The sequence below is a fragment of the Eriocheir sinensis genome, chromosome 30 (genome assembly GCF_024679095.1).
Source record: "Eriocheir sinensis breed Jianghai 21 chromosome 30, ASM2467909v1, whole genome shotgun sequence".
NCBI classification, from domain to species: domain Eukaryota; kingdom Metazoa; phylum Arthropoda; class Malacostraca; order Decapoda; family Varunidae; genus Eriocheir; species Eriocheir sinensis.
In genome coordinates this window covers 10419586-10440402 of record NC_066538.1, presented here as the reverse complement: position 1 = coordinate 10440402, position 20817 = coordinate 10419586, and the positions used below count along the sequence as shown (strand labels likewise).

General features: G+C 39.9%; 1 protein-coding gene across 2 annotated transcripts in view; it reads right to left on the bottom strand.

Moving 5' to 3' along the window:
- The window catches only part of LOC127005568 (gamma-aminobutyric acid receptor subunit beta-like), a 120112-nt gene that overhangs the window by 40760 nt on the left and 58535 nt on the right, over nucleotides 1–20817 (bottom strand). For both annotated transcript variants that reach the window (XM_050874504.1, XM_050874505.1), the window contains 2 exons: nucleotides 7933–8061; nucleotides 1447–1602 (listed from right to left, as the gene is read on the bottom strand). In XM_050874504.1, coding sequence (XP_050730461.1) covers nucleotides 1447–1602; nucleotides 7933–8061 — 285 coding nt within the window. The remainder of the gene's footprint in view (nucleotides 1–1446; nucleotides 1603–7932; nucleotides 8062–20817) is intronic.

Here is a 20817-nt window from a genome sequence, read left to right as displayed (position 1 = left end):
TCTATGTAACATTGTCTCTCCTCCTCTATGCCTCCCCTTTTCCTTACCAAATCACACATTGCTTTAAGGGTGTTGACAGCAAGCCCATCTCTGTTCCTTCCTTTTTCTGTATCTTATATCTCACTCCAAAGCTGGATGCTGCGCCATGTATGCAATAATGTTACTTCTTCATCTGCCCACGCGACCTTGCATTTTCTGAATTTATCCCCACTTGTCAAAGACTACTTAATTGTCATTTTATTAGTAGATGTGTATGTACTGTATATCTTTCGTATGATTATACCAACTATGTAAAATGATTCGACTTTTTCACTATTCAGAGTGGGGCACATCTTGACTAATTTTCTTTTCACTTTAATCTATATCTTTGGAGATTCCAGTGTTCAGCACCAGCTTTGACTTTCATTCTTCATTGACCTTGTGGACAAGAATACAACTTTGTTGTCTGATCTGAAGCACTTGGTTTAACTGCCTTAAGGACACGCCCATCCTTAGATCTTTCCTAACCTTTAACCTTTGAATATTTTTTTGTTAAATTGTACTCTCCGTTGGCCTCCTCCGATAAGTCTTATTTACGAATTCGGTTATTTTCCTTCCGCACAGCCTTAGAACCAAACGAGAAAGCAGTGTTTGTGGCACCATGCTTCAGCTCGGAGGTTAATTTGAGGTACTTTTCATATTTCCCGTGGACTGATTATTGGTTCCAGGATAAATAGATCACTTTGTGTGGCCAGCTTATTATGGAGGTAATTTAGTCTCTCGGGTGGAGGAATACATTCCACGTACTTTGTTTTTCATTGTTTTAGTATGAGAGGTTGATTCACGTTTGTTTTCGTGCCACCAAAGATAGAGAGGAACCTGAGCCCTTAGCTTTCAAAATCCTGACATTCATGCTCCTTATTATATCCGCCCGGAATCGAAGCAATTGTATCCATGGCCTCACTAAAAACTCTTTCAACAATAGAAAATGGAAAAAAATAGTAACTCCTTTTTAACCGGAATTTTCTTTCGTTGTTAAGTAAACAACAACGATTGTTTAATATTTTTTCTAACTTCCTTAATCACAATGGCACTACAAATATGAAATTTGTCTCTAAAGCTGCATTCCTTTTCAAAATGAACTTCTTTTCTCTTCAGACTAAATGGAATTTGTTGAAATTTGTTTTAAGAAACTGTCTTCCGCGCTATCGCCCTTCCAAATCAAACTCTTTTTCCCTACACCTATAACATATGCCTTTTTTTTACATTTGCTTTGCCCATAAACTGCCTCACTGAATGCAACAAAAAAAGTGAAACTGAACTGGAAGAAACCTAGAGAAATCGGTTCCCGCCAGCTTACATTACCATATCTTCGAATAGAATCCTCCAGTGGAATAATCTCTTGGCCTTTCCTGCATCGTCAACTACACATCTACAAAGTCAATTACATTGTGTCATCGTACTCACCTAGGAGAGAGGCGAAAACCATGACGAAACAGGTGCCAAGGTACACATCGATTGACTTGACGTAGGATATTTTAGGCAGGGCGGCGTTGGTGGAGGACATGAGGGTAGTCATGGTGAGCACGGTGGTCACTCCCAGGGACACTCTTGCAGGGGTGGCTACAGGAGGCGAAAAAGGAGCGTTAGAAAGCATTATTATATTGAAAGGGCATTACATTATGTAAATGGGGAGTTTGGTAGAAAATGATTTAGTGTGGAGTTTTCAGAAATTAACTAACAGTTCATAGGCGACTATGTAGGGAAGGAGGAAGGAATTTCAGGACGAAATGATAAAATTTCAGTGTGAGTACCTGGAATGGCTGGAGGAAATGAGTCAATAGTATTAAAATGATATTGAGATTTTACGTGACGCGTGTTTAAAGTAAATGTGCGCAATAATGCAAAAGCCTTCATATATTTTACTGGAGATAGATATAAACATGCTCGAGAAAGAAACAATGAAAGGTACAGAATATACTGATATAGACAACTTGTGGAATATTAATTTAGTGACAGTAAATAAATAAAAATGTAGGAGCATGTTTCTCTATGAAAAAATCAATGGGAAGCATACAGTGGGTAACTGGGGATTTATCTTCTGAGGCGCAAGCTTTAACCCCGATTCGGGTTTGTTGGGGAGCTCAACCGCGCGGCAGGCTTCCTCGATGTATCCCCATCAGGCTAGCCTACCACCAGTGAAGGATGCAGGGTAAAGCTTATGGGACCACCGCATCTCGAAGGAGGATGGGCTACCGATCACTTATTTTTGTTTCGGGGGTGGCCGGGGAAGCGCAGATGTGGGGCCCACCCGCAAAACTAGACCCGATCTTGGAGGGCTCTATGTGTGAGCTCCTGTAACGTCCTGAGCCTCTTGCAGGATCACCGACTACCCTACCTGTCGGATAAGCTCAGAAGACTAAAAGGGGATATAGTGGGGCACTCTGAGACAAGGAGACCTGGCAGTAGCGTTATTGGTAGTGGGAGTTACACCTACCACAGGTGCGGAATGAGCAATGGTGCCCGTTTTGAAGGAGTAGTTATAGGTATCTACATCCAACTGCATCCATTCATCGTTGAGGTTACTCAGGTTGACGAGTGTATAATGCGAGCGAGGATGATGCACAGTCTGGACTTCATGCCTCTTGCTGCAGTGTACGTACGCTCCTGCTGAGATGTGTGACCCTGAATAGAAGGTGATCTACATGAAACTCGACTCCGTATTAGACTAGTGCCTGCATCGGGACACAATCCTTATCTTGCGTGACTTCATTATTAGTATTGGTACTGAGGGGAGGCTGTGGCTGAGTGGTGAGCGTGCCGGCGCGGCATCCGGAAGAACCCTGATTTGTGTCCCGCCCGCCGCCGAAAGCTGTGAATTTTCAGTCACCGCCGAGTGGCCTAAAACTATCAACATGTTGTCTTGAAGAATACCTATCAACCCGGACTCAAGAGTCTCTCCCTAAAACAGGATCAAAGATGAGCTTCCGGGAACAACATGAGCCAAGCAAGATGTCACCACTATAAACAATTTCCATGCTTCATAACGGGCTTATGCAGTAATCCTTGCGGAGTCACTGAACGAGAAGGGGAAACCTATGGGACTCCAAGTCGCCTGTGCCAACATTAAGGCACATGTGTTTGGAGACTTACTATATGAAACAGTGGTCTGTCCATGCGTGTGACGAAAATATTGATATATTGGGAATTTTTAAATTCTTTTGTAGCATAGATAAGAAAAAAAGACGGCGGGTCTCGTAAGGAAGTTTAACGGCGGACTGACTTGACGCCTGTACACACCAGGAATCATTCTTTGGAAACATTATTTCCAAACAGTTTCACAAGTGTTTCCAACTGCTTGCCAAGTGTTTTGAAATTGTTTCGAAACATTTGACAAACAGTTGGGAAACAAAATTTCCAAACTGCTTTCAAAGTGTTTGGAAACAGTTGGCAAAACGGTTGGGAAACTGATACGAAAAAACGTAAAACTCATTATTTTCACATTCATAATAGGAAACATGGAGAGCTGTGTGTGTGTGTGTGTGTGTGTGTGTGTGTGTGAGAGAGAGAGAGAGAGAGAGAGAGAGAGAGAGAGAGAGAGAGAGAGAGAGAGAGAGAGAGAAGGACGAAAGGACAGACATGAGTAGATCTGAGGAAAAAATACCAGAAAATATACATGACTACATAATTATAAGGAAAAGATAAAAAGTATAATATGAAAGCGCCACAGAGAAAATTTCTGAAGGTGATTCTTACGTGATTAGATTGAATTTATACATATCCAACTGGAGCCTGACCGACTCTTCATATTTATGAATAGGGCGACAGGAAGTGAAAACAAAGAAAGAGAAAGCAGAGGTAAATATTTCCTCTTAACACCTAGCAAAGGGGAATGTAAGAGGGATTCAAAACTGAAAAATTTAGATAAACGAGGGTAAAGAGGGATACAATGGCAAAAGAAGCCTAGAAAATAAGAGAGAGAGAGAGAGAGAGAGAGAGAGAGAGAGAGAGAGAGAGAGAGAGAGAGAGAGAGAGAGAATTGAGAATGTTTCAGTAAAGTAAGACACTCACACAAAAATAACGATAATAAAACACGGGAACAACATACACACAGGGAGACTTATAGATCATGAAACAAACAAACAATTGTGTTTAAAAACTAAAAAAAAATTAAAAATTACGTGATAAGCAGTTGGCAAGTTGTGGCAAGGTGCTGGGTGACGAATGAAAGGGGGGGGGGGTTGATTATGTAACACCCCCTACTATAGAATGGATATCAAGATGTTAGAATCTGTACAGAGGAGGATGACAAAGACGATTCAGGGGGTGAGAAACTTGCCTTATGAAGACAGGCTGAAGCAGTTAAATCGACACTCTAGAAATGCGAAGGTTGCGAGGAGACTTGATCGAAGTTTATAAATGGATGAAGGGCTTTAATAAAGGGGATGTCAATAAGATTTTGATAGTAAAAGAGCCAGGTAGGACGCGTAGCAATGGTTTTAAGTTAGACAAATTCAGATTTAACAAAGACATAGGCAAGAATTGGTTCACCAATAGAGTGGTGGACGAATGGAACAGGCTTGGGAGCCATGTTGTGTGTGACAATACCGTAGATACAATCAAGAAGAGGTTAGATAAAGCCATGGATAGTGAGGCAAGGTGGGGATGAGTGTACAGGAGCTGCCTTGTTTAGGCCAACCGGCCTCTTACAGACTCCTTACGTTCTTATATATATATATATATATATATATATATATATATATATATATATATATATATATATATATACACACACACACACACACACACACACACACACATAGATATATATATATATATATATATATATATATATATATATATATATATATATATATATATATATATATATATATATATATATATATATATATATATATATATATATATATATATATATATATATATATATATATATATATATATATATATATATATATATATATATATATATATATATATATATATATATATATATATATATATATATATATATATATATATATATATATATATATATATATATATATATATATATCCTCCTGACTAGAAGAACTCTTTCAAGAGGAGGGTAACATAACACTTCTCCTCCCGAAATTGACCGATCTTTCGGTCACTCCTCTGAACTTTTTTAAGAGCAGGGAATAGCGGGCTTTTTTTTCATTATTGTTTTCTTTTCTGTTAGCCTGTCTCCTCTGCTGAAAGAAAAAATATAAATACATAGTTACTTATATATATATATATATATATATATATATATATATATATATATATATATATATATATATATATATATATATATATATATTACAGATAAAAAAGACAGTTCAAGGGCGTAAAAAAAAAACAATAATGGAAAAAAAGCCCGCTACTTACTATTCCTGAATAAGTACAGAGGAGTGGCCAAAAAGAGAGGTCAATTTCGGGAGGAGAGGTGTCCTGATACCCTCCTCTTGAAAGAGTTCAAGTCGTAGGCAGGAGGAAATACAGATGAAGGAAGATTGTTCCAGAGTTTACCAGCGTGAGGGATGAAATATTGAAGGTGCTGGTTATCTCATGCGTAAGTGATTTCGACAATAAAGGGATGAGCTTGAGTAGAAAGTCGTGTGTAAAGACATGCAGTTAGCAAGTTCAGAAGAGCAGTCAGCACAAAAATATTGATAGAAGATAGAGAGGCATCATGGCGGTCGAATTTAAAAGGTAGAAGATTATCAGGAAGAGGAGGAGAGCTGATGAGACGAAGAGCCTTAGACTCCACTCTGTCCAAGAGAGCTGTGTGAGTGGAGCACGATACAGAACCCCCAACCTCGAGGAAGCTGATTTAGTGAGAGGAGATGTAAGTTTCAGTTTAGATTTTGAGGAGGATAGACCGAGGATGTTTAGTGTTGAAGGAGGTGACATCTGAGTGTTGTGAAGGCCACACGGTTCCTTTTACCCCAGTCGGAAATGATAGCAAGGTCTGAGGTTAAGCATTCTGCAGCCTCCAGTCAGGTAATTCCTGTCGATATATATATATATATATATATATATATATATATATATATATATATATATATATATATATATATATATATATATATATATATATATATATATATATATATATATATATATATATATATATATATATATATATATATATATATATATATATATATATATATATATATATATATATATATATATATATATATATCCTCTCGACAGGAATTACCTGACTCCAGACAGGAGGCTGCAGAACGCTTAACCCCAGACCTTGCTATCATTTCCGACTGGGGTAAAAGGAACCGTGTGGCCTTCAATGCCTCAAAAAGCCAATTTCTCCACCTATCAACTCGACACAATCTTCCAAACACTTATCCCCTATTCTTCGACAACACTCAGATGTCACCTCCTTCAACACTAAACATCCTCGGTCTATCTTAACTCAAAATCTAAACTGAAAACTTCACATCTCTCTCACTAAATCAGCTTCCTCGAGGTTAGGCGTTCTGTATCGTCTCCGCCAGTTCTTCTCCCTCGCGCAGTTGCTATCCATATATAGGGGCCTTGTCCGCCCTCGTATGGAATATGCATCTCACGTGTGGGGGGCTATATATATATATATATATATATATATATATATATATATATATATATATATATATATATATATATATATATATATATATATATATATATATATATATATATATATATATATATATATATATATATATATATATATATATATATATATATATATATATATATATATATATATATATATATATATATATATATATATATATATATATATATATATATATATATATATATATATATATATATATATATATATATATATATATATATATATATATATATATATATATATATATATATATATATATATATATATATTATATATATATATATATATATAACTATTATTATATATTTTTCCTTTTATTATACGTTTTACAAAGCATTTTACTTTGGTGCTCTTTTACTATTCTGTTTCTGTTTTTACTTTTTAATCTTGAGTTCTAATGTATATTTTCAGCCGTTAGCTGCCTATGTCACTAAATAAACCGTTAATTATTATTATTAGTATCACACACAAACAAGAAAAAAAAAACAGGGTGATGGTGATGAATAAATGTCACATACAGCTAAGTAAACACAGAAAAGGCAGAATTCATATACACTTATGGAGAAAAGAAAGATAAAATAAACATACATATACTTAAAGAAAACAGGAATGCATAAAACTAATATACACAAGACAAGCATTACATACACGCACATATGTAACGAACTACATAATAAAAAATAAAAAATAAACATATACAAAAAGCTGGTGAGAGGCATGGTCTGTGTTTAGGATTGTATTTGTGTGCGCGCGTGCGCCTGTGCATTTGTGCACCCTTTATTATTTTTAATGGTTCTAAAACTCTCTCAGTAGGTCTGCGTTCTCTTGTACCTACCTGGAGCTGAAGTGGCCAGGTAGGAACAAGGATTATAAGGTGTTATTAGCCTGCCCAGTGTTGCCACTCATTTGATTTTGTTATTTAGGTGAAAGTGAAGAACATGGAGGCAAAAGCACGGCCGATATAAAAAATATGCTTTGCTGGTCTCATTGTGAAAGAGTAAGACATGGACAAGTTAATACTGAGACAATACAGGTATGCGGTAAGAAATAAACACGTAAGTTTCCACTGGGATATTGTGAAACATACATCATTAGAGAAGATATAAAAATAATAAAACATGTCATCATGATATGGTATTAGAGACAGCGAACGATAAGAACGTTGGTAGTCATACATAAAGAGACAACCACATCGGGGGATCACACAGTTATTAAAATCAAGACATGTGCAAATTAGAGAGTATCTCTAAAATCTGGAGAATCATTGTATATACACTTACCTGAGCGATTGAGCCAGAAGGAGACCCATGATATCACCACGATGAGCGAGGAAGGAATATATATCTGGATAAGATAGTAGCCCATGGATCTGACGAACATGATCTCACACAGAAGTCGTGAGTAGTTACCTGTGGAAAAAAAAGATGATTTAAGTAGAGGGAAAGAAATAGAAAGCTTTTGGACCCGATGGGGTGCCTCATTTTGTATATTCCGTTGTCGATAATTATTCGGACAGGAAAAGATTCGTATTTTTAAGTCAATTGGACTCTCTTGCTCTACAATTGTTTGGCATAACCGTTGGATATTTATTTGAAGAGGTGTGCCGATGCCTTTGATACCAAATGCCTTCGCAGGATCATGGGTGTTGTTATAGTAACTACGTGTTGAACCAGCGACTACTAAATCAAACTGTATCGAGGTCTTTCGTCGCGCCGTGTGACACTGAATTTGTTGACGAATACCTACTGTCTCTGAGTAAACGTTAACAATATTATCATATTAACATTTAAATGCTTATGAATCACTTTTCAACTTGAAATATACCTTTGCGAGTAAGAAAAGCCACTTCCTTTATAAAATTATGAGATACACACTCTGAGAGGTATGAAAAGTGTGAGCGGTATGAAACGTTTTCCCAGCAACACCGACGCCCGGTGTGGCGAGACCAGTGGTGTCCTACTGAAAAGACACATCCCCCGGCGTTTTGAGCCAGATTTACGATTCACAGCTCGATCTTTAGCGCCGAGGCGCTGGGAGGCTCAGTGAGGGCTCCCGTAAATTAGAGGAGCATAACCAAGGATAGGGTTTTCTATCCTAATTAGTTTATTTTAACATTACGACTCTGCCCAAGACTGTGTGGTGTATGAGAGATAAATGTACGTTGTTCTCTACTCCACAAATATGTACGCGATCAATATTAGTTTATTTAACGAATAACCTACTGTTATATTTACTGTTGTTATACATCATCCCGCATCCAGTGTTATAATTACCAGTCCTGTTCAATATATTAACAGCCATAATGAGCATAACAATAAGGCAATTATGTTCCTTTATAAATTGCTGATAGCCTACTCCTGAAAAAAAAAATCACACATACATAGCTTATCTCCGTGCTTGCACTAATGCGTCAACTACATATATTATTTTCATTATTTTCATTTCATTCATTGTGTGTGTGTGTATGTGTGTGTGTGTGTGTGTGTGTGTGTGTGTGTGTGTGTGTGCGCGTGGGACGATTTTATTGTTTGTGTGTGTGTGTGTGTGTGAGAGAGAGAGAGAGAGGGAATTTTGAAGTGTTGTACCATATTAAAAAAATAATAAATGAGAATATGGGTAGGCGGTTGCTGAGTGGTTAGCGTGCGGGCCCCGCATTCACCGCGTGATCGACGACGCGGGTTCGAATCTGCCGCTACCGCCTGGGATTTTTAGGTCACCGCCGAGTAGCTTAAGACTACCCACATGCTGTCCTGAAGACCAACCATTAACCCGGTGTGGCAGAATGAAATGTCCGGACAGTCCGGGCGCCCAACTTATCGTACAGAGACAGTTGTTCGTGGACTGGTGCGTTGAGGTTCAGAGCAAAGTATAATCATATACCAAGTCTGTTCACGCGCAGGAGAGGCGTGGCAAAGAGGTGACGTCATGCTGCCTAGGTGAGTCCGAGGCATGGAGGTAGAATTGGTGGAGTCGACACGGCCCGCTAATCCCATTCATTGAGGTGAAGCCGCCGAATTGTCATTTTTAGGACCGCAAGATGAGGGATACCCGGGTGAGAGCTCACGTCCACTATCTTAGTTGTTAACTTCAGAATCCGTCTCATTCATTATGATGGTGGTGTTTTTGAGTACTGTACATTTATTGTTGCGGTAGACCTATTTCTTAAATAACTGACCTGACAACACCTTGCAGCCTGGCCGAGTCCATTAAGGGGCAGCCTGACCTTACATCACCTGGCAGGTGTCCACAACCTTGCAGCCCTAAAAATGACAGTTCGGCGGATTCACTTTTTAGGGTTGATGTCGACTCCACAAATTCTACCTCCATGGTCCTAGGACAGAAAACGGAGTAATTGATGGGTGACTGGTATTTTTTTGTCCACTGTGTACTACCTTTTCATTCATTCTATTATTTCCTTATTAACTCCAAATATACCATTCTTATTTAGCTGTGAAAAACAATTCCACGTTTGTCTTTATAATTTGATGTGCAGCCACCTACAGCACATTTATTATTTACTTATTATCATTTTTATTCACGTCTACGCTGTGCACCCAACCCCGTCTCATTGCAGACTGACTCGGTTCCACGCAACGGCCCCCGCCTCTGAAGACAGCGTGACGTCATGCGCGAGCCCGACGAGATTTTCGCAGGAAGTGACCAGACTTGTTATAATTAGATTATGGTTCAGAGAACTTCAGTGTCTATCAAAGCGTCGGAAGGAAAGGTTGTATGTAAGCGGGCGATGTTGTTTAATATGGTGAACTATGATATTTTGGATCACTCAGCAGGATGTCGTGTCTGAAGTTCGATTCTATATCTTTACATTATCCTAATGCTCTAATAGCTATGTTAATGCTAATAATGGTGTATCGCGAATATTAACGTGTTACAAGATCATTAAGTAACAGAACTAGAAGATACTATAATGACAATTAAAGGGATGTGGCTTACGTTCGTCATCGTTTGGTTGTAGCTAGTTATCATTTCCTTTTTTCATTTGCTATTGTTAAAAAGTTATTTATTTATTATTACAATTGTAACGGTTTCAAACAAATTTCAAAACACCTTAAAAATGTTGATTAGTCCATATTTGCATCTACTATACTCTTAAGTAAGCAGTTCCTCTCAAAGCTTTATACAGTGTCCTGTAAGAACTTGAAGGAAACAGGTAGACATAGAATCACCATGTGTAAACCCGAATTTCTGGGATCCTTCAGGTGATCACAATTACTCAAACTCTGCAGGAGATCACGAATTCGTAAGCTCTGCAGGTGATAACAGTTCCCTACCTTTCCCATAGACAAGTCTGACACCCGTTTTCCATCCCCCTTCTCTTTTTGTACTTGTTCTCGTTAGCGAAATTTACTTAAAGTACTTCTAAAATGTAAATTTTCAGCCTGACGGCTGCCTTACTTGAATAAACCGTATATTATTATTATTATTATTATTATTATTATTATTATTATTATTATTATTATTACTACTACTATTATTATTATTGTTATGGTTACACACACATTTCATTACTTCGACTCAATTGGGCTTTCCGTATTTCCCACCCATCCACTATTGGTAGGTTATGGAACACACACACACACACACACACATCGTCTCCCACACACACAAAAAAAATATTGTAGAAAGAAAAAAAATATATAGAAGTGTTGCTGGCTGAGTAAAAACATGGAAAAAAAACTAATATGATTGAAGTTAAAATATTAATGTGCGTGTGTCTGTGTGTGTGTGTGTGTGTGTGTGAGAGAGAGAGAGAGAGAGAGAGAGAGAGAGAGAGAGAGAGAGAGAGAGAGAGAGAGAGAGAGATTCTGAAGTGCAGAGCCATATGAGAAATAATAAATGAGTATAATCATAGGTTATCTCGTTTTAAGGAATCTACTGATACATCACTCAAAGTTAAGACGTCACATGTATATAACACATGCTATGGAACTATTCCTTAATGAAGGCTGTTACGCAGCTGTTTCATTCTTAACAGAGAATAGCTCTGCGGTAGATGTATCGGTGAGCTTGGTAACAAGCCGCTCAAACAGCAGAGCAGGGACGGACGTCCCTCACGGTCGGCGAAAACTTTATAAATGACTTCTTTCACTACGAAGGGCGCCCCATGCATAGTTTTTGATGATTTTCGACTGCAAGTGACATACAGTTCCTCAAAATAGGTATACTGAATGCTAAATTAAGCGATATAAGTTTTTAGGAAAGCCACGAGTGTCGGAGCATGTCCCCATTGGATAATGTATGGGGGGGGGGAAGAGATCCTCTCGCCGCGGGCTCACTCGGCATTCTGCCGGGGTGCAGTACGATATCCTGGGTTGGTCACTCTTTTCAGATCGGTCAAAATATCTCACTTTTTTTTTTTTTTTTTTTTTTTTTTTTTTGCATTAGCCGATCGTGGCTATTAGGCCAGACATATCTCACCACAGAGGACTGCCAGTCCCGGTGTGGCGAGACCAGTGGTGTCCTTCTGACAAGACACATCCTCCGGCGCTTTGAGCCAAACGTACGATTCACTGTTCGCTCTCCAGCGCAGAGGTGCTGGGAGGTTCCGTTCTGGCTCTCCTCAGAGTATAATCGAGGCAGGGTTTTTCTATCCTCCTTTGTTTATTATAACATCACTGCCCACGACTGTGTAGTGTATAAAAGATATATGTACGTTGTTCTCTATTCTACAAATACGCGATCAATATTAGTTTATTTAATGAATAACCTACTGCTATATTTACTGTTGTGTATTGTATATCGTCCCGTATCCAGTGTTCTCATGACCAGTCCTGTACAAAATATAAACAGCCATAGTGAACATAAAAATAGGTTGATTATGTTCCCTCATAAATTGATAGCCTACTCCTGATGAAAAAAATCACACACACACACACACACACACACACACACACACACACACACACTTTTTACTTCAATCCTAACAGCTCCGTATATGCACTAATCCATTAACGATATAAATTATTTTCTCCACTATATGTTAACTTGAGACGTTTTTTTCTTTCTTTTGGGAGAGAGAGAGAGAGAGAGAGAGAGAGAGAGAGAGAGAGAGAGAGAGAATTTTGAATTGCTGTACCATATAAAAAATAATAAATGAGTATAATCATAGCACTTCCTGTTATATCTACGGAAGCTATTGATAGGCTATTCATGAAAATAAGTACTCTCTCTCTCTCTCTCACACACACACACACACACACACACACACACAGACACATCATCTCCCACATTAAAATATTGTAGAGAGAAAAATATAAAAGTGTTGCAGGATGAGTAAAAACATGGAAAACTAACCTAATAGGACTGAAGTAAAAATATTAATGTGTGTGTATGTATGTGTGTGTGTGGAGAGAGAGAGAGAGAGAGAGAGAGAGAGAGAGAGAGAGAGAGAGAGAGAGAGAGATTTTGAAGCGCTGAACCATATGAAAAATAATAAATGAGTATAATCATTGCTTATCTCGTTATATACAAAAGGTCTTGATAGGCTACTCCTGACCCCCCTCTCTCTCTCTCTCTCTCTCTCTCTCTCTCACACACACACACACTGTCTCCCACGTTAAGTTATTGTAGAGATAAAAATATAGAAGTGTTGCAGGATAAGTAAAAACATGAGAAACTAACATAATTGGATTGAAGCTAAAATATTCTTGTGTGTGTGTGCGTGTGTGTGAGAGAGAGAGAGAGAGAGAGAGAGAGAGAGAGAGAGAGAGAGAGAGAGAGAGATTGATTTTTTTTTTTACAACAAAAGAGACAGCTCAAGGGCATAAAAAAAGGAAACAATGATAAAAAAAAAAGCCCGCTACTCGCCGCTCCTAAAAAAAAAAAAAAAAATCAAAAGAGGTGGCCGAAAGAGAGGTCAATTTCGGGAGGAGAGGTGTCCTGATACCCTCCTCTTGAAAGAGTTCAAGTCGTAGTGCTGAACCATATATAAAATAATAAATGAGTATAATCATAGGTTGTCTTATTCTTATTCTTATTGGGTTTACCCCCTAAAAAGGGGGAACGGGCCTTTGTCGATGCGACGGCCCGTCGCAGGGGGGAACCCGCCGCTGGCGTGCGGCGGGTGTGGGGAAGCCTCCGCCGCCGCCACAGCCACGGGTAAAAGCCGGCGAGCAGCGATGGAGGCACGGGCTCTCTGGGCAGGCGCCCAGCAGACACCCGTAGCTGACTCGTGCGAGCAGCCGACTAGTCGACGTCGACTTGACCACGGAGGGGTGGCCTTAAGCGAGGATGACCCCACGGGTCCACCTCGCCTCCGTAGAAGGGCCACCCGGCTGCTCGCCCGAGGAGTGCTGGCGTTCCACTGTTGTCTTATTCCTTAAAGATTTACCCCCATTTATAGGGGGAAAGGGCCTTTGGCCAAAAGGCGGCCCTGTAAGGGAGACCGAGCAAAGCAAGCTCGTTGCGGGTGTGTGGATACCTCCGCCGCCGCCACAGCCACGGGTAACAGCTTTTTTGTACAGGAGCTATTAATAGGCTACTCCTGACCCCCCCGCCCCCCATCTCTCTCTCTCTCTCTCTCTCTCTCTCTCTCTCTCTCTCTCTCTCTCACACACACACACACACCGTCTCACGTCAAAATATTAGAGAGATAAAAACACTGAAATGCTGCAGGATGACTAAAAACATGAAAAGCTAACCCAGTAGGATTGGTCAAAATATTAATGTGATCAATAACTCCTACAAGCGGATGGGTGGGACATACGGAAAGTCGAATAGGGTCGAAGTAATGAAATGAGAGAGAGAGAGAGAGAGAGAGAGAGAGAGAGAGAGAGAGAGAGAGAGAGAGAGAGAGAGTACCCATTTTCAGGGATAGCCTATCAGTAGTTTCTGTAAATATAACGGAATAACCTATGATTATTATTATTATTTTTTTTTTACGTGCCAGCCTATGGCGCCGGTAAGCTTTTCTTGAGGGGTTTGGATGGTAGTCAGCCCTAGCTCGTCATGGCTGTTGTTGTTGTTGTTTGATTTTTACATGCACGTTGGCATGATGGGCTATGGAGGAGCCCGGCAGAGTTGCTGGGCGTTAGGCCATGAGGCCCTGCCCGGCGGTCGGGGGGCATGGGTGCATCTTGCACTCGTAGGCGGAGCCGAGCGAGCAACTCAACAGTCTATAAGCTGGCTCAAAGACCAGGAGAGTTGCTCGCTCGACGAGTGCTGGCGTTCCACTGCCCGTTATGGCTGTTGTTATTGTTGTTTGATGTTTACATGCACGTTGGCATGATGGGCTATGGAGGAGCCCGGCAGAGTTGCTGGGCGTCAGGTCATGAGGCCCTGCCCAGCTGGTCGGGAGGCACGGGTGCATCTTGCACTCGTAGGCGGAGCCGAGCGAGCAACTCAACAGTCTATAAGCTGGCTCAAAGGCCAGGAGAGTTGATCGCTCGACGAGTGCTGGCGTTCCATTACCCCGTCATGGGGGGGGTGAGATTGCTCCCTCTTGCACGAGGGAGCACGGGCCTTTGCCAAAGGCGGCCCGTAGCAGGGAGCCGACAGACCGACTCTATCGGCGATCGAAATCTAGCCGACCAAGTCGGTCTGTCGACGAGGACTGGCGTGTCTCTGGCCCCGTCATGGCTTGTTGTTGTTGTATGTTTATCAGCACGTTGGCTGAATGGGCTTAAAAGAGCCCTGCAGAGGAGCTAGCGTCAGGCCATGAGTTCCTAGGCTAGCTGGTCGGGGGGCACGGATGCATTAGCACCCGAGAGAGAGAGAGAGAGAGAGAGAGAGAGAGAGAGAGAGAGAGAGAGAGAGAGAGAATCTTGAAGTGTTGTACCATATAAAAAAATAACAAATGAGTATAATCATAGCTTATCCCGTTATATCTACACAAACTATTAATAGGCTATTCCTGAAAATTAGTACTCTCTCTCTCTCTCTCTCTCTCTCACACCCACACACACACACACATTACATTTACTTCGACCCAATTCGATTTCCCGAATTTCCCAACCACCCACTTGTAGGAGTTATTGATTATATTAATATTTTGACTTCAATCCTATTAGGCTAGCTCTCCATGTTTTTACTCATCCCGTAACATTTCAATGTTTTTCTCTCTACAATATTTTAGCGTGAGAGACGATGTGTATGTGTGTGTGTGTGTGTGTGTGTGTGTGTGTGTGTGAGAGAGAGAGAGAGAGAGAGAGAGAGAGAGAGAGAGAGAGAGGGGTGGGGGGGTCAAGAGTAGCTTATAATTAGCTTCTGTATATTATAACGAGATAACCTATAATTATACTCATTTATTATTTTATATATGGTTCAGCACTTCAATCTCTCTCTCTCTCTCTCTCTCTCTCTCTCTCTCTCTCTCTCTCTCTCTCTCTCTCACACACACACACACACATATGATTATATTAACTTCAATCTTATTAATGTGTTCTTTGCTTATTTTTCCCTTACAGCCGTAGGTAATTAGTTATCAAAGCAACGTTAATGGTATTAATGCCATAAAGAGTTAAATATGTCGTTCTGATAATTACAGAAACGATAGTGAAAGAAATAATATTGTACCGTTAATTAATACCTATACCTGAATATTATCACAATGCTGCGCTTCTTGCTGTTACTGCTATTATTGCTTATGTTATTATTATTATTATTATTATTATTATTATTATTATTATTATTATTATTATTATTATCATCATAATTGCTACTATACCTTGTTCACTTAAGCTAGATTCCTGGCGCCTAGGCACGTTGGAAAGGTTGCAGCTGATTGGCTGCATACCGCTCTCCCGCTAACACTCATGTCGGACCACATTTTGCATGCTCTAGTGAGACATGTTTCTATATTATATGCCATAGCTCACCTCACATACGAGATAGCCAGTTTTGGTTGACACCATCAGAATCAGCAGTGATTGTAGAACCAAGATGTATTGTGAAAACTCGACAAAACAAATAAGAAAATGGTATTACGATGAGTTGAACCGTGATGTTAAAAAAATGCTTATAACATATTTTAATTATACTCACTATTTTCAACAGTTGTTCATTGACTGCACAAATATATTATTACGTTACGTAAACACCATAGTGTGATCAGAATGCAGATAAAGCTCCACATATTGAAAACACAGGGTTATTTATTGCAACATGTCACTCGCCGCAACCATCACGGCGCGCGCGACACTCATTTTTTTAAACATAATCACGTAGCGTGACGCGCTCGCTGTGATGGTTGCTGCGAGTGACATGTTGCTATAAATAACTATGTGTTTTCAATAGCTTTAACTGCATTCTGATCACACTATCGTGTTCACGAGAGATTTTCCTACGTAATGCAATAATATATTTCTGCAGTCAATGAACAACTGTTGAAAACAGCGAGCATAAGTAAAACATGTTATAAACATTTTTTTTAACATCTCGGTTCAACTCATCGTAATACCAGTTTCTTATTTGTTTTGTCGAGTTTTTAAAATACATCTTGATTCTTTAATCACTGCTGAGTCTGATGGTGTCAACCAGAACTGGCTATCTCGTATGTGAGTTGAGCTATGGCATATATTAAAGAAACATGTCTGCGAGAGAGCGGAGCAGACAATCAGCTGCAAGCTTACCAACCTACCTAGGCGCCAGGAATCTAGCTTAAATGAACCTATTTTTTTTTATAGTAGTAGCAGTAATATAATTAGTGGTAATAACAATAATAATTGACAGGAACAGCATCCCTATCATCTTATAACTATTACGAGAGAGAGAGAGAGAGAGAGAGAGAGAGAGAGAGAGAGAGAGAGAGAATAGTTGTATATATTCTTGTGATCTTTCTTCTCTCTTTGAGTTGAACCTTCTTTTAGTATGACACAGACTGACTTGCTTATGCTTGAATATGTATGAAAGAATTGAGCTGGTAACTGGCTGACAAGAAGTAACAAAACGAGCAAAAACTTGCTCCATTGCCCACCTTTCATTCAAGACTAATCCCTCAATAACGCGAAGTACAAGGACATTTTCATTACAGCATACCTCATCTTAGGTACCCTTATATAGATAGCTGAATTGGAGCATACCGGCAGTAACCACTATTAGACAACTTACCATTGTGTACCATTGCATTTTAGCTCCAAACTTTGATCAATGTTCTGCCCCTCCTTTAATTAAGAAGTGTGGTGGTTCAGGTTTTGTTGAAACGTTTGAGTAAGATATATTGAAGTTGAATAAGTAAATGACCTCCACATTCAAACTATTCAAAAGTAAGAAAGTCAAGGACCGGAAACCATGAAGATAAATCCTGTTTATTCAACGAACTACCTACAATGTGCATTTATCAATTCATTAGCAAGTAGAGGAGTTAAGCTGCACTCATAGCAATCTAGTGAGCAACTGAAGAGTCGGAGAACAAACCAGTCACACGTGTACTCTAAGCAGTCTAATGAACACCTGAAGAGTTGAAGAACTTACTCAGCGTCGCCTGTGAACGAATGAATCGTGTGCCTGAGAGGCACCTACAAGAAACGAGTCTCGCGGATCGGTCACTGTGAGCCTAGAATCTGTTTATCACGTCTGAATCAAGTGACCGACCCAGGATATCGTAATCTGTCTATCACGTCTGAATCAAGTGACCGACCCAATATATCGTACCGCACCCCGGCAGAACGCCAAGTGAGTCCTCGGCGAGGGGATCTTTCCCCCCATACATTATCCAATGGGGACATGCTCCGACACTCGTAACTTTCTTAAAAACTTTTATCGCCTAGTATATCATTCAGTACATCTGTTTTGAGGAACTGTATGTCACTTGCAGTCGAAAATCATCAAAAACTATGCATGGAGCGCCCTTCGTAGTGAAAGAAGTCATTTATAAAGTAGTCGCCGACCGTGACGGACGTCCGTCCCTGCTCTGGTATGTGAGCGGCTAGTTACCAAGATCACCGATACATCTACCGCAGAGCTATTCTCTGTTAAGAATGAAGCAGCAGCGTAACAGCCTTCATTAAGGAATAGTTCCACAGCATCTGTTACATACATGTGACGTCTTAACTTTGGGTTATATATATATATATATATATATATATATATATATATATATAGAGAGAGAGAGAGAGAGAGAGAGAGAGAGAGAGAGAGAGAGAGAGAGAGAGAGAATTACATATAGAATTACATAGAAAATCAGACCACACAGACCCCATGGTCCAGACTAGGTGATCTGTCCTTAAACCTAAGTGATTTTACATTAATCAGAAAGCTCCAAAACGTTGCATTTCTACTCTAGTTGATAATAAGTTGAAGGAAGTGACGGTCGAGCTTGTTTTTGAAGGAGTCAATCGTGTTACACTGGACCACTGATGGTGGGAGCTTATTCCATTCTCGCACTACAACGTTGGTGAAGAAAAATTTGGTGCAGTCTGAATTTACTTGTTTACATATGAATTTTACGCCATTGTTCCTCGTACGCAAAGTGTCATCGATCATAAACAATGTTGATCTGTCTACATTCGTGAAACCATTAAGTATTTTAAAACATTCGATCAGTTTTCCTCGGAGGCGACGTTTCTCAAAAGAGAACATGTTAAGGGTGGAAAGTCTTTCTTCGTAAAATCTGTTGCGCAAGGAAGGGATCATTTTTGTTGCCCGACGCTGAACACCTTCTAATTTAGCAAAGTCCTTTGCATGGTGGGGAGACCAAAACTGTACTGCATATTCCAAGTGGGGTCTGACTAAACTATTGTATAGTGGAAGTATTACATCTTTATTCTTGAATAAAAAGTTTCTTTTAATGAAGCCCAACATTCTGTTCGCTTTATATGCTGCATCGATGCATTGCTGTGAGAATTTGAGGTTTGACGCGATTTTGACCCCCAAGGCCTTAACGCATTGAACGCTTTTGAGTTTAACGCCGCGCATTTCGTAATCGAACTTCTTATTCCTTGTTCCAAATTGAAGGACGTGGCACTTGTCTACGTTAAAGGGCATCTCCCATCTATCAGAACAAGCTGAAATTTTGTGCAAATCCTCTTGGAGGCTTTGCCTGTCTTCGTCAGTGTGAACCGAGTTACCAATCTGTGTGTCGTCTGCAGATTTACGAATGCGATTATTGAGTCCAACATCCACATCGTTGATGTAAATAATGAAGAGCACTGGGCCAAGAACCGAGCCCTGAGGGACGCCACTAGTGACCGGCGCCCACTCTGAGTTAAATCCGTCAATCACCACTCTTTGCTGTCTGTTGGTCAACCAATTCGCGATCCATTGGTGTACTTGACCGTCAATACCTATTTGCTTTAATTTGTAAAGTAATTTATGATGTGGGACTTTATCAAACGCTTTCTGGAAATCAAGATAGACCACGTCCAGTGATTTGGTTACGTCATAAACCGTGAAGAGGTCGTTATAAAAGGTTGATAGGTTTGATAGGCAGGATCTTTTGTTACGGAAGCCATGCTGTGAGTCCCCAATTAATGAGTGGCTTTCAAGGTAACTCACAATTTTGTCTCTAATTATGCTCTCAAGTAGCTTACCTACAACCGAAGTTAGACTAATGGGCCTGTAATTACCTGGTAGTTTTTTGTCTCCTTTCTTAAAAATCGGTGTCACGTTAGCCTTTTTCCAATCCGAAGGGACGATGCCTTGTCGCAAGGAGAGAGAGAGAGAGAGAGAGAGAGAGAGAGAGAGAGAGAGAGAGAGAGAGAGAGAGAGAGAGAGAGAATAATTTGTATAGCTTTTTGTGATCTTTCTCCTCTCCGAGTTGACCTTTCTTTTAGCTTGACACAGACTGACTTGCTTGAATATATATGAAACAATTGAGTTGGTAACTGGCTGGCGAGAAGCAACAAAACGAGCAAAAACTTGCTCCATTGCCCACCTTTCATTCAAGATTAATACCTTAATAACGCGAAGTACAATGAACTTTTCATTACAGCATACCTCATCCTTTTCCATTTAGCGTAACCCGTTTCTGGGTCATGATCTGTAGAGTCCCTTGATAGATAGATAGCCTAAATTTTGGACGCCATTATTGGCCCGGTCTTCGCCGCGAGACCGTGTGATAGTGTTTGAAAAGCGCGGCGAAAACACAGGGCCAATAATGGCGTCCAAATCTTAGGTTGTCGGGACTCTATGAGGGACTCTACAGATCACGACCCAGAAATGGGTTACGCTAAATGGAAGATGCTAATAGATAGCTGAACTGGAGCATA